The sequence below is a fragment of the Piliocolobus tephrosceles genome, chromosome 5, assembly GCF_002776525.5.
Source record: "Piliocolobus tephrosceles isolate RC106 chromosome 5, ASM277652v3, whole genome shotgun sequence".
Lineage (NCBI taxonomy): Eukaryota > Metazoa > Chordata > Mammalia > Primates > Cercopithecidae > Piliocolobus > Piliocolobus tephrosceles.
Genome location: NC_045438.1, coordinates 88,453,241 through 88,465,514, shown reverse-complemented (window position 1 = coordinate 88,465,514; position 12,274 = coordinate 88,453,241). Strand labels below are relative to the sequence as shown.

The 12,274-nt window shown below is 36.6% G+C and overlaps 1 protein-coding gene across 5 annotated transcripts in view; it reads left to right on the top strand.

The window, feature by feature from the left end:
• The window catches only part of LOC111538039 (cytochrome b5 reductase 4), a 100,224-nt gene that overhangs the window by 84,530 nt on the left and 3,420 nt on the right, over positions 1 to 12,274 (top strand). For all 5 annotated transcript variants that reach the window (XM_023205208.2, XM_023205210.2, XM_023205207.2 and 2 more), the window contains one exon: positions 10,604 to 10,768. In XM_023205208.2, coding sequence (XP_023060976.1) covers positions 10,604 to 10,768 — 165 coding nt within the window. The remainder of the gene's footprint in view (positions 1 to 10,603; positions 10,769 to 12,274) is intronic.

Genomic DNA, 12,274 nt, shown 5'->3' with positions numbered 1-12,274 from the left:
GTGTCTCAGACCACAGTGCAATCAAATTAGAACTCAGGATTAAGAAACTCACTCAAAACCACACAACTACATGGAAACTGAACAACCTGCTCCTGAATGACTACTGCATAAATAACGAAATTAAGGCAGAAATAAATAAGTTCTTTGAAACCAATAAAAACAAAGATACAACATGCCAGAATCTCTGGGACACATTTAAAGCAGTATGTAGAGGGAAATTTATAGCACAAAATGCCCACAGGAGAAAGCGAGAAAGATCTAAAATTGACACCCTAACATCGCAATGAGAAGAACTAGAGAAGCAAGAGCAAACAAATTCAAAAGCTAGCAGAAAACAAGAAATAACTAAGATCAGAGAAAAACGGAAGGAAATAGAGACATGAAAAACCCTTCAAAAAATCAATGCATCCAGGAGCTGGTTTTTTGAAAAGATTAACAGAATGGATAAACTGGTAGCCATACTAATAAGAAAAAAGAGAAGAATCAAATAGATACAATAAAAAATGATAAAGGGGAGATCACCACTGATCCCACAGAAACACAGACTACCAATCAAAGAATACTATAAACAACTCTATGCAAATAAAGTAGAAAATCTAGGAGAAATGGATAAATTCCTGGACACATACACCCTGCTAAGACTAAACCAGGAAGAAGTTGAATCCCTGAATAGACCAGTAACAAGTTCTGAAATTGAGGTAGTAATTAATAGCCTACCAAACAAAAAAGGCTCAGGACCAGACGGATTTACGGCTGAATTCTACCAGAGGTACAAAGAGGAGCTGGTACCATTCCTTCTGAAACTATTCCAAACAATAGAAAAAGAGGGAATCCTCCCTAACACATTTTATGAGGCCAGCATCATCCTGATACCAAAACCTGGCAGAGACACAACAAAACAAAGAAAAATTCAGACCAATATCCCTGATGAACATCAGTGCAAAAATCCTCAATAAAATACTGGCAAACTGAATTCAGCAGCACATTAAAAAGCTTTTGCACCATGATCAAGTTGGCTTTATCCCTGGAATGCAAGGCTAGTTCAACATACACAAATCAATAAATGTAATGCATCACAAAAACAGAACCAATAACAAAAACCACATGGTGATCTCAATAGATGCAGAAAAGGCCTTCAATAAAAATTCAACACCCCTTCATGCTAAAAACACTCAAACTAGGTATTGATGGAACATATCTCAAAATAATAAGAGCCATTTATAACAAACCCACATCTGATATCATGCTGAATGGGCAAAAGCTGGAAACATTCCCTTTGAAAACCAGCACAAGAGAAGGATGCCCCTCTCACCACTCCTATTCAACATAGTATTACAAGTTCTGGCCAGGGCAATCAGGCAAGAGAAAGAAAGAAATGATATTCAAATAGGAAAAGAGGAAGTCAAATTATCTCTGTTTCCAGATGACACGATTGTATATTTAGAAAACCCCATCACCTCAGCCCAAAAACTCTTTAAGCTGATAAACAACTTCAGCAAAGTCTCAGAATACAAAATCAATGTGCAAAAATTACAAGCATTCCTACACACCAATGATAGAGAGCCAAATCATAAGTGAACTCCCATTCACAAATGCTACAAAGAGAATAAAATATCTAGGAATCCAACTTACAAGAGATGTGAAGGACCTCTTCAAGGAGAACTACAAACCACTACTCAAGGAAATAAGCAAGGACACACACAAATGGAAGAACATTCCATGCTGGTGGATAGGAAGAATCAATATCATGAAAGTGGCCATACTGCCCAAAGTAATTTATAGATTTAATGCTATCCCCATCAAGCTACCATTGACTTTCTTCACAGAATTAGAAAAAAACTATTTTGAATTTCATATGGAACCAAAAAAGAGCTCGTATAGCCAAGACAGTCCTAAGCAAAAAGAACAAAGCTGGAGGCATCATGCTACCTGACTTCAAACTATACTACAAGGCCACAGTAACCAAAACGACATGGTACTGGTACCAAAACGGATATATAGACTAGTGGAACAGAATAGAGGTCTCAGAAATAATGCCCCACATTTACAACCATCTGATCTTCAACAAACCTGACAAACAATAGGGAAAGGATTCCCTATTTAATAAATGGTATTGGGAAAAGTGACTAGCCATATGTACAAAATTGAAACTGGACCCTTCCTTACACCTTATACAAAAATTAAGATGGATTAAAGATTTAAACATAAGATCTAAAACCATAAAAACCCTAGAAGAAAACTTAGGCAATACCATTCAAGACATAGGCATGGGCAAAGACTTCATGACTAAAACACCAAAAGCAATTGCAACAAAAGCCAAAATTGACAAATGGGATCTAATTAAGAGCTTCTACATAGCAAAAGAAATTATCATCAGAGTGAACAGGCAGCTCTGCAGGATGGGAGAAAAATTTTGCAATCTGTCCATCTGACAAAGGGCTAATATCCAGAGTCTACAAGGAGCTTAAACAGATTTACCAGAAAAAAAAAAAAAAATCCCATCAAAAAGTGTGGGTGAAGGATATGAACAGACACTTTTTACACTTCTGTGGTTAAATTATCATTGAATTGTAAATATTAAAAAACAAATTTTGTAGTTAAGAGAAATACCCTACTCTCTATATAATTAGGTCCCAGTCTTCTACTCCATCCTTTGTGGAACAAGAAGGATAAGAATTATGGATTCTGAGGCTGACATATGATCGAATATTTTCAGCAAGCGTGCTATGCTTGTCCTCAGAGTTTATCTAGATAATGTAATTAGCAAATGGAATTCTTCAAAATAAAATTGTATAATGAAAAGTTATTAATCTCTTGGCCTTGGGCAAATTACTTTATCTGGCTGAGCTTCAGTTTTTCCATCTATAAAACAAACATTAATACCTACACCACAGAATCATTTGGACATGGGAATCAGTGAGTTAGCCTATGTAGGTGCCTAGCCCAGAATTAGTATGTTTGTAGCAGACATTCATTCATTCATTCGTGAAATATGTGTAACATCTATTATGTGCCTGTACACATGGATCCAGCAGTGATAAGATACTGTGTTTGCTTTTTTTCTCATGCAGCCCAGGGAATGCATCTCTTCATTTTCCCTAATTACTGCCCTCAGAATTGCAAAAATATAGATACTTCATAAATCCTTTTTGGAGTATTACTCTTCCTATTTCAGTCTCATTTTCATGTCATTAAGTGTGAAATCTGAACAGAAAAAAATGTGTACCCAAATTTTGTCCAAATATGTTATTAAACTTGACTGTTGTAACAATTGGGATTCCATTTACCACCTTCCAAGTCTAGCAAAATCTTATACTTTTTCTCTTATGAAAAATGAGACAAAACATAAGGCAAATATGTGCAGTAATGGATTTAACTAATTATGTAAACTGAAATCAAACTAAATTCCACTTATCCTTCTCCCAAATATGTGATCAGTGTTCTGAGGCTCAGTTCATTCAGTACACGTTGGCCCACCTGCTCCTATCAGCAGAATGCCCTAGCTCTGTGATGTCTCTGCTTTTGTAGAGTGAGTTTTGAGGGGTGAGACAGGTGGGACAGTTTGACAATGAGGTTGACTTCTAGAAAACATTTTGTGGTGTATAAATATAACAGGTATTTTCCTTTTTGTTTCAAATGAGTCGTTCTTGGAGACCATTAATCTTTAGTAAAGGTAGTGGTACTTTTTTTTATAACAGTATTTGTTGATTTTCCCTTCTCTTTATAAAATTAATACATGTTTATATAGAAAAGGTATAAGAAAAAAATCACCCATAATCCTACCACCCAAAGAACAATTATTAATGTTATGGTCTGTATCTTTCTATTCATATGCATACCTATCTTTTTGTTTTGTATATTTAAAATAATGTAGTCATACTAACTATAATTTTTATAACTACATTTCTACTTATTGTATTGTGTGTTTTTTACATAAAGAATATTTTCAACAGGTGGTTTTCAACCTTAAGCAACTCTGCCACCCCAGAAACATTTATGTCTGGAGACATTTTTTATTTTCACAACTAGGGGAAGAGGTGTTACTGACACCTAGTCAGTAGAGGCCAGGATTGCTACAAAATATCTTACAATTCACAGGACAGCCCGCCTACAACGAAGAATTATCCAGCCCAAAGTGCCAGTCGTGCCAGTTAGTAAATCCTGCAATATACCATGATTTTTTTTTTTTTTTTTTTTTTTTTTTGAGGCGGAGTCTCGCTCTGTCGCCCGGACTGGAGTGCAGTGGCCAGATCTCAGCTCACTGCAAGCTCCGCCTCCCGGGTTTACGCCATTCTCCTGCCTCAGCCTCCTGAGTAGCTGGGACTACAGGCGCCCGCCACCTCGCCCGGCTAGTTTTTTGTATTTTTAGTAGAGACGGGGTTTCACCATGTTAGCCAGGATGGTCTTGATCTCCTGACCTTGTGATCCGCCCGTCTCGGCCTCCCAAAGTGCTGATTAATAACTGCATTGTGTTCAGTCATGGGAGCATACCATAATTTATTTAACCAATTCTGTATTATTTGACATAGTGACTAGAAATTGCTCAATACCTCTCTAACTATTCAGGATAAAGATGTATCAGAAGAAGTATTAGGTCAAAGTGTTTTAAGGCTCTTGATACCTATTATACTTTAAGTTCTGGGATACATGTGCAGAACATGCAGGTTTGTTACATAGGTATACATGTGCCATGGTGGTTTGCAGCACCCATCAACCCGTCATCTACATTAGGTATTTCTCCTAATTCTATCCCTACCCCCACACCCCACAACAGTCCTCAGTGTGGAATGTTGTCCTCCCTGTGTCCATGTGTTCTTATTGTTCAACTCCCACTTATGAGTGAGAACATGGGGTGTTTGGTTTTCCGTTCCTGTCTTAGTTTGCTGAGAATGATGGTTTCCAGCTTCATCCATGTCCCTGCAAAGGACATGAACTCATCCTTTTTTATGGCTGCATAGTATTCCATGGTGTGTATGTGCCACATTTTCTTTATCCAGTCTATCATTGATAGGCATTTGGGTAGGTTCCAAGTCTTCGCTATTGTGAATAGTGCTGCAATAAACATACATGTGCATGTGTCTTTATAGTAGAATCATTTATAATCCTTTGGGTATATACCCAGTAATGGGATTGCTAGGTCAAATGGTATTTCTGGTTCTAGTTCCTTGAGGAATCGCCACACTGTCTTCCACGGTGGTTGAACTAATTTGCACTCCCACCAGCAGTGTAAAAATATTCCTATTTCTCCACGTCCTCTCCAGCATCTGTTACATTTTGACTAATAGCCTCTGTGAAAAATGAAAGCACTTAGCAGAGAATACTATACCCAGCCTACATTGTCATTGATGATGATATTAACACTGATAGTGTCATTAACAGTGATGTTGTTAGTGTCATTATTTTTACACTAGAGTGGATTGGGAGGTTAGTTGGGGCAAAATGAAAGAGGAGGAAAAAAGGGATTCTAAGCAGCACAGAGATGGGTCACAAAGGAAAGGGGACTGTTTACCCACTTATGTGCACCCACAGAAGATAGAAGGCCATTTACATCACTTTAAACATTTGTGTGCTCACTATCTGCAAAATGTGCTTGACATTACAAAAAGATAAGAAATCAGTAAGACTACCCTAGTGGTGGTGAAGTTCTAAAGTACATCAGTGACTGTAAAGTCTGTGCCTTGAGAGGAACAAAAAACATACCATAGCTATCTAGTGAAAAGAATTTTATTTCATTTTTGTGAGGATAGGAATATCAGAGCTTCACGGAAGAAGGGGCTTTTGAGCTGAGCTTTGGGAAATGATTAGCATTTCTTTGAGTGGGAAAATAAATTTGGGTAGTGGGATTACATAAGACATGAGGGCCAGTTTATTCTAGTGTTTTAATAACAGAGTAGAGTCGTTTTTTGGAAATAAATACTGTGAATGAAGGAGATTGATGCAGAATAACTAAAAATAAACCCATTAAACCTTATATCAGTTTTAGAAGGAATCTTCATAGTTATCATTTCTGATCCTTTTTGTTTACAGTTGAGGAAACAAGCTAGGCTAAAATCAGGTGGTGGAAGACCTTGAATGTAATCCATATGTGAAGTAAATATTATATATCAGATAGACACAGGAAGAAGGCACAGTGACACTCTGTGGCTCATCTCCTTGTAGTGCTGACAGGCTCTGTGAAACTATATGTTTTTGTCTTCTGATGTCAGTATTGGGGCTAGCAATATGGCAGTTCCATTTAAGATAGCAAAAGCTGATGATGCCAGAAGCAGAAGTAAATGAAACAGGATACCTGAAACTGTTTCTTTTTCCCTAACCTCTTATGTACCCAGATAGGCAGCCCACTAATCTGGAACGTTATAGCACTTTTGGTTTCTTCCAGGAGATGTTCCTCAGATGTTGTGTTGCTTGGAATATGTGCTTTGAAATGTTAATGTATTCCCCGGAATGGACTCTATGATTGAATAAATTTGGGAAACAGTATATGCCTTCTTGAAGATTTACTCTGAACTTAGCATATTTAAGGCTTTCTGAAATTCTAAGGAAATATATTTAACTTTTTTGAACCCAGTATGTGACAGATTTATTTGATAGTTAGCCTGCTTTCATGGAATAACTGCGAACATCTGGAGGCATACTAGTATTTCCTTTCGTTAGATTCATTTTAAAAAATGTTTCCATAATTATATATGTTTTATCTAATTTTGATTCCTAGTTTTGTGAGATTCTTTTCCTGTGAGCACATAGCAATTTTTACTACAGTTGCAGACATTTTATTTAGCTAGAAAAAAAAAAAAAGTAGGAAAAGCTGAAATACTAATCTATGGGCAGTAAGGAATCACTGAAGCTTTTAAGCAAAAAGATTGCAAAGTTGTATCAGGATTTTTAGGGAAACTAATATGGCAATGGTATATCAAATAGATTAAGGGCTAAGGTTGTTAATGTAATATTTTAGAGAAGAGATATAAGAACCTGATCTGGAGCTGTGACATTAAAAATGGGAAGGTAAGGGACTGTGTGAGAAATATGAAGGAGGTAAGTTGCTGAAGCTGATTGGCTAGAGGAGGAAGGAATAAGTCGTTGGATGATTGCTAATGATTTGGACTAAAAGAATACATTTGTATTTCAAGACTTGTCATTTCAAATCACTGTCAGCCTACCTTAAAATAAATTTTTTGACAAGCTTACTTAGACTGATATTTAAGATCACATAGGCACTCATCAGAAGCAGGTCTGTTCTCTCCCTCTTTCACATTAGTTTGTATTTTATGGGTTAATCTGAATGTATTTTCAGGTAACCTTTTCAAGAGTCCCAACCCCTTTTGGCACTTTTGAAATTATAGAGGAATTTCAGGATGTTTACTGTGTGCCCTGACATGTCTCCAGCATCTCAAAGCTGTAATTACTTTAGACAGTAAGTTGACCTTCATTCAGAAAACCCAGGAGACAGGATTCCACAGGAATTATCTATATTTTGATATAAAAAATCTTTCATTAAAGAATTGTTGAGTCTTAACTTGGGAATGCTCCTGTTCCAGATTAAGCTCTTTTCTCAGCCTATGAAAAGGAGATAAGCAGGATAACAGCCTCTTTACAATATCCTTAAATTGCAGCCATACTTTCTGTTCACCTTTTCCATTGAGTGCATAAATTATAGTCAAGAAACCATTATGTGAATAAATACAAAATACATGAGAAGTTTATACCATTTATGTAAGGATCTGTATTTATCACCATTTAGTAGATACTTGCAGAAAATATATCACTGATTAGGCTTTTTTATAAAGCATCCCAGTGAAAGAAAATTATGACTAGGTACTTATGGCAGACTACAGAAACTTCAGTATTAATTTAGCAGTTTTATTCCAGTTATAGGCTCATTTGAAACAGAGCCACTGGAGAGCATCTTTTATCTTTTAATTTAACAGTAAAGTTTCCACATTTTATTCAAATATCTATGTATAATTGGAAATGTAAGAAGGGGTTTTATGGCTGCTTTTGGCCCTTTGATCTGATGAAAGAAAGATTATGATTTTTTTTCCAGAAAAACACACTTATGAATTCATATACCTTTTTATATGTAATTTTATGGATGCCAGCACATGGCTTTGTTCTTTTAAGTACAATTTTTATTTTTAGCCAACATGGCCTCTTTGTAAATATATTTCTTTATTCAAAAGGCATTGTTTTGTGTAATTTATTGAGCAAAGCCTGGATACAGTATTGAACAAGACAGACAAGGACCTTGCCATCATGAAGCAGTAAGCAAATATCACATCCTGAGGTTATTTAAAACTATCTTAGTTTTAAATGCTTGGAAGGTAAAAATAGTGAATATCTTTGGGGAGGCTATTTTGTGGATTAGCCTTTGGGGAGGCTATAGAGTGGATTAACGTTGCTGCTGATACTAAATGGGAAGCTTGAAGATAAGAAATAAAACATAGTTCTGTAGATGTTTTTAATATAAAATCAAAGAATATTAGAAATGTAAGAGATGACTCATTTCCCAACCTCATTCCACAGATGGACAAGACCTAGAGGCTGGAGTCTGTGTGGAGAGCTGAGGCTGGTTCTCTCGCCCCCTGCTGCTGCTCTTATTTGGTCTCTTATTTGGTCTGTGCTGCTTGTGCCAGGCTCCTTAGTTCTTGGGAAACTTAATCCAGCTAAGGCACAGCGATGTGAGGGCAGCTGTACCAGCCATACCTTGTTTCTGTTTTCATATTTATTTCCTTTGTCCCCTCACAAGAGAAACTGTTCACTTCAGCTTTTTCATGTGGTTTAAATTAATGTATCATGAATTCCTGCTACTCAGTTACTCACTGGAACATGTAGAACTGCTTTCGATATGATGCTGTTGAAATGGTAAGAATTAGTTTTGTTTGCTAAAACGGAGTAGACAGAGCAGGTACAACATGGAATTTTGAATTTACTGTGGTTTTTCACCAGCAATTTGTATAATAGATTACTAAGCCCATGGGAAAAAATGGTCTGTTGTTACATTGTGAGACTTTATTTTAATCCTGTACTCTTTTGCTTTCATCTGTTTCATTTCGTAGTATGTGGGTACCTCCTATGTGTTAGGGATACAGTGATAGCCAAAGCAGACATGGTCCCTGTTCTCATGGAGTTTAGAGTCTATTGGAGAAGGTAGACAATAGGTAATCAGCTTAGTGACAACATATTTAAAATCTGAAGTAAATGGCTATGAAGAAAAGGAAAAAGAAAACATTGCTACAACACATGAAACAAAGGACCTCAGCCTTGTGGAGGTGCCATACTTCCCTGTGGATTCCCTGATGCTTGAGCTGAAAACTGAAGAATGAGAGTGGTAATCTCATTACAGAAAGAAGAAAGAGAACGGGCAGTGTTATGGCAGTGAAGGCTAAGAGGTAAACAGAGTTAGAGCCAGGACTTGGTGATGAATTGGATATGGAGGGTGAGAGAGAGAGAGGTTCCCAGGATAAATCCCAGGTTTCTGGCTTGTAAAACCAAGCAGACTGTGGTGCCAATTACAGAGATGATGAGGTTGAGGTTGAGGTTGAGGGCCTTTGAGACAGTGACAGTAAAAAGTCAAATAGGCTTCTTAATCAAACTGGTTGTAAGGGTCTGGAAATCATTGGAGAGGTTTGAGCCAGAGATTAAAATACATGTGTCACTGGTAATTGCTATTTACTGTGATTTATACCAGCATATTATTATTGTTTATTTTGGGTTCGGGGGTAAATGTGCAGATTTGTTTCAAGGATATATTGTGTGATGCTGAAATTTGGATTTCTGTTGATCTTGTCACCTAGACAGTGAACATAGTACACACTAGGAGGTTTTTCAGCCCTTGCCCCTTTCCCTACACCTCCCTCCTTTTGGAGTCCCCAGTGTCTATTCTTATCTTTATGTTCTTGTATACACAGGGTTTAGCTCCACTTATAAGTGAGAACATGCAGTATTTGTTCTTTTTTTTCAATACCAGTAAATTATTAATAGAAATGTGGAGTTCTCTGAGATCCCTTGGAATCTCTATTTCATTTATATATTTATTTTTAATTAATTTCTTTTTTAAGAGACAGGTTCTTGCTCTGTCACCCAAGCTGGTGCAATCATAGCTCATTGGATCAAGCGATCCTCCTGCCTCAGCTTCCCAAATAGGTAGGACCATAGGCACATACCACCACACCTGGCTAAGTTTAAACAGTTTTTTGATTTGTTTTTTTGGGGGGGTTTCTGTTTTTTTGTTTGTTTTTTTGTAGAAACTAGGTCTCACTGTGTTGCCCAGGCTGATCTCAAACTCTTGTTCTCAAAGAATCCTCCCGCCGTGGCCTCCCAACATACTAGGATTACAGGTGTGAGCTACCATGCTTGGTTAATTAGTTCAACTTAAAAAAAATGCCAAATTACATTCCTTAATGTATAGGAAAAGCTAATGCTTAGTAAATACAGATTTACGTATATGTTTTTGTTAAATCTTACAATTTTTTTCAGTGTTTTTCTAGCAAGTGTATCAATATATATTAAATTATTCTTTAGGGGAGAAATATATTATTGAACTTGAAACATGTTAATAGTATGTTTAAAATAATAAACTTTAAAAAACTGTTTTTCTTTTCCCTAGACTGGATGTTGAATTTGTTCTCTCAGCACCTGTTTCTGAATGGAATGGCAAACAGGGACATATTTCACCAGCTCTTCTTTCTGAATTTTTGAAAAGAAATTTGGACAAATCCAAAGTTCTCGTCTGCATTTGTGGACCAGTGCCATTTACAGAACAAGGAGTAAGGTGAGTAGCAGTGTAGTAGGAAACAGACTGCTGCCCAACACCGAAATGAAGATCTTTCATGACAAGCATCTCTCAGTTCTTCCTATTTCTATGAACCTGCACTTTAATAATCTTACAGTTTTAGAAAATAACAAAGTCTTTAAATCTTCGTATAGTTTGAGTTGGAGCCTAGGATTATGCATATTGTCAGATAAAACACAAAAGTAAGTTACAGCTAGCAATCAGTGTTCTTTGCTAATGGCTGCCAGTATGGATACACTCACAAGATTGGTGCCACAATCTTATTTGGGACATTAGGCCCAACCTCTTCTTCCATCAAAGCTTTATAATATATAGTAATTAATAAGGAATGTTCATCTCATTGTAGCTTTTGATCTTCATTCTCTGTAACTGAGTGAAAGTTAGTAAATAATATATGTGGTCAAAAGCCAAGCAGCAAGACAAAAAGGGGAGACTAGAACACAAATAAGGCAAGACTAATAGTTGAAGCCTGGATCATGAAAAAGCAGTGGTAGTGGCGATCCTGTTTGAAATTCACTTTGATGTGATTTAGCTTTAAAATGGCACTTTAAAATATTTGGTTAAAGATAGCCCCTGTTGGATTTCTAGATGATATTAAAATATAGCTGTTTTAAGTGCCCTATTCTTATTTAGTAGGTGACTAAGCCTAACGTTTCTAGATGTTGGTGAAAAGAGTCAAACTCTCTAAAATCTCTGAAGAGATTTATTCTGAACCAAATATGAGTGACCATGACCTGTGAGCTCTCAGGAGGTCCTGAGAACATGTGCCCAAGATGGTCAGGGCACAGCTTGGTTTGATACATTTTAGGGAGGCATGAGACATCAATCAAATATATTTAAGAAATACATTGATTGGTCCAGAAAGGCGGAACAACTCAAATCTGGGTTGCCAGGGAGCACGAGTTTCCAGGCTATAGGTAAATTTAAACATTTTCTGGTTGACAATTGGTTGAGTTTGTCTAAAGACCTGAGATCCATAGAAATGGAATGTTCAGGTTAAGATAAAAGATTGTGGAGACCAAGGTTCTTTGGAAGTCTTACGGTGGCTGCCCTTAGAGATAATAGATGACAGTGTTTCCTATTTAGACCTTTAAAAGGTGCTAGACTCTAGTTAACCTCTTCAGGATTGGACTGGCCTGGAAGAAAAAGATCTAGCTATTTTGATAGGATTCTTTACAGATGCAGATTTTCCCCCATAAAGGACAGATTTGCAGGGCCATTTCAAGATATGGCAAAGAAACTTGTTTTGGGGTAAAATGTTTTTATTTTCTTCGTTGTCTCGTAATGTTATGCCAGAGTCAGGTTGGAAAGTAAGTCATGATATACAGGGTTAAATAAAACACATCTGATGAGAATTTATAGTTTGTAGGGCATGACTTCCTAGACCCCTTAGATAGGAATTTGGGCAAGATAAAAAAAAAAATCAGAGTTTAGTCCTCATAGATAATCTTATATCTTGCTTTTTTATTTAAAATTTTAATTATA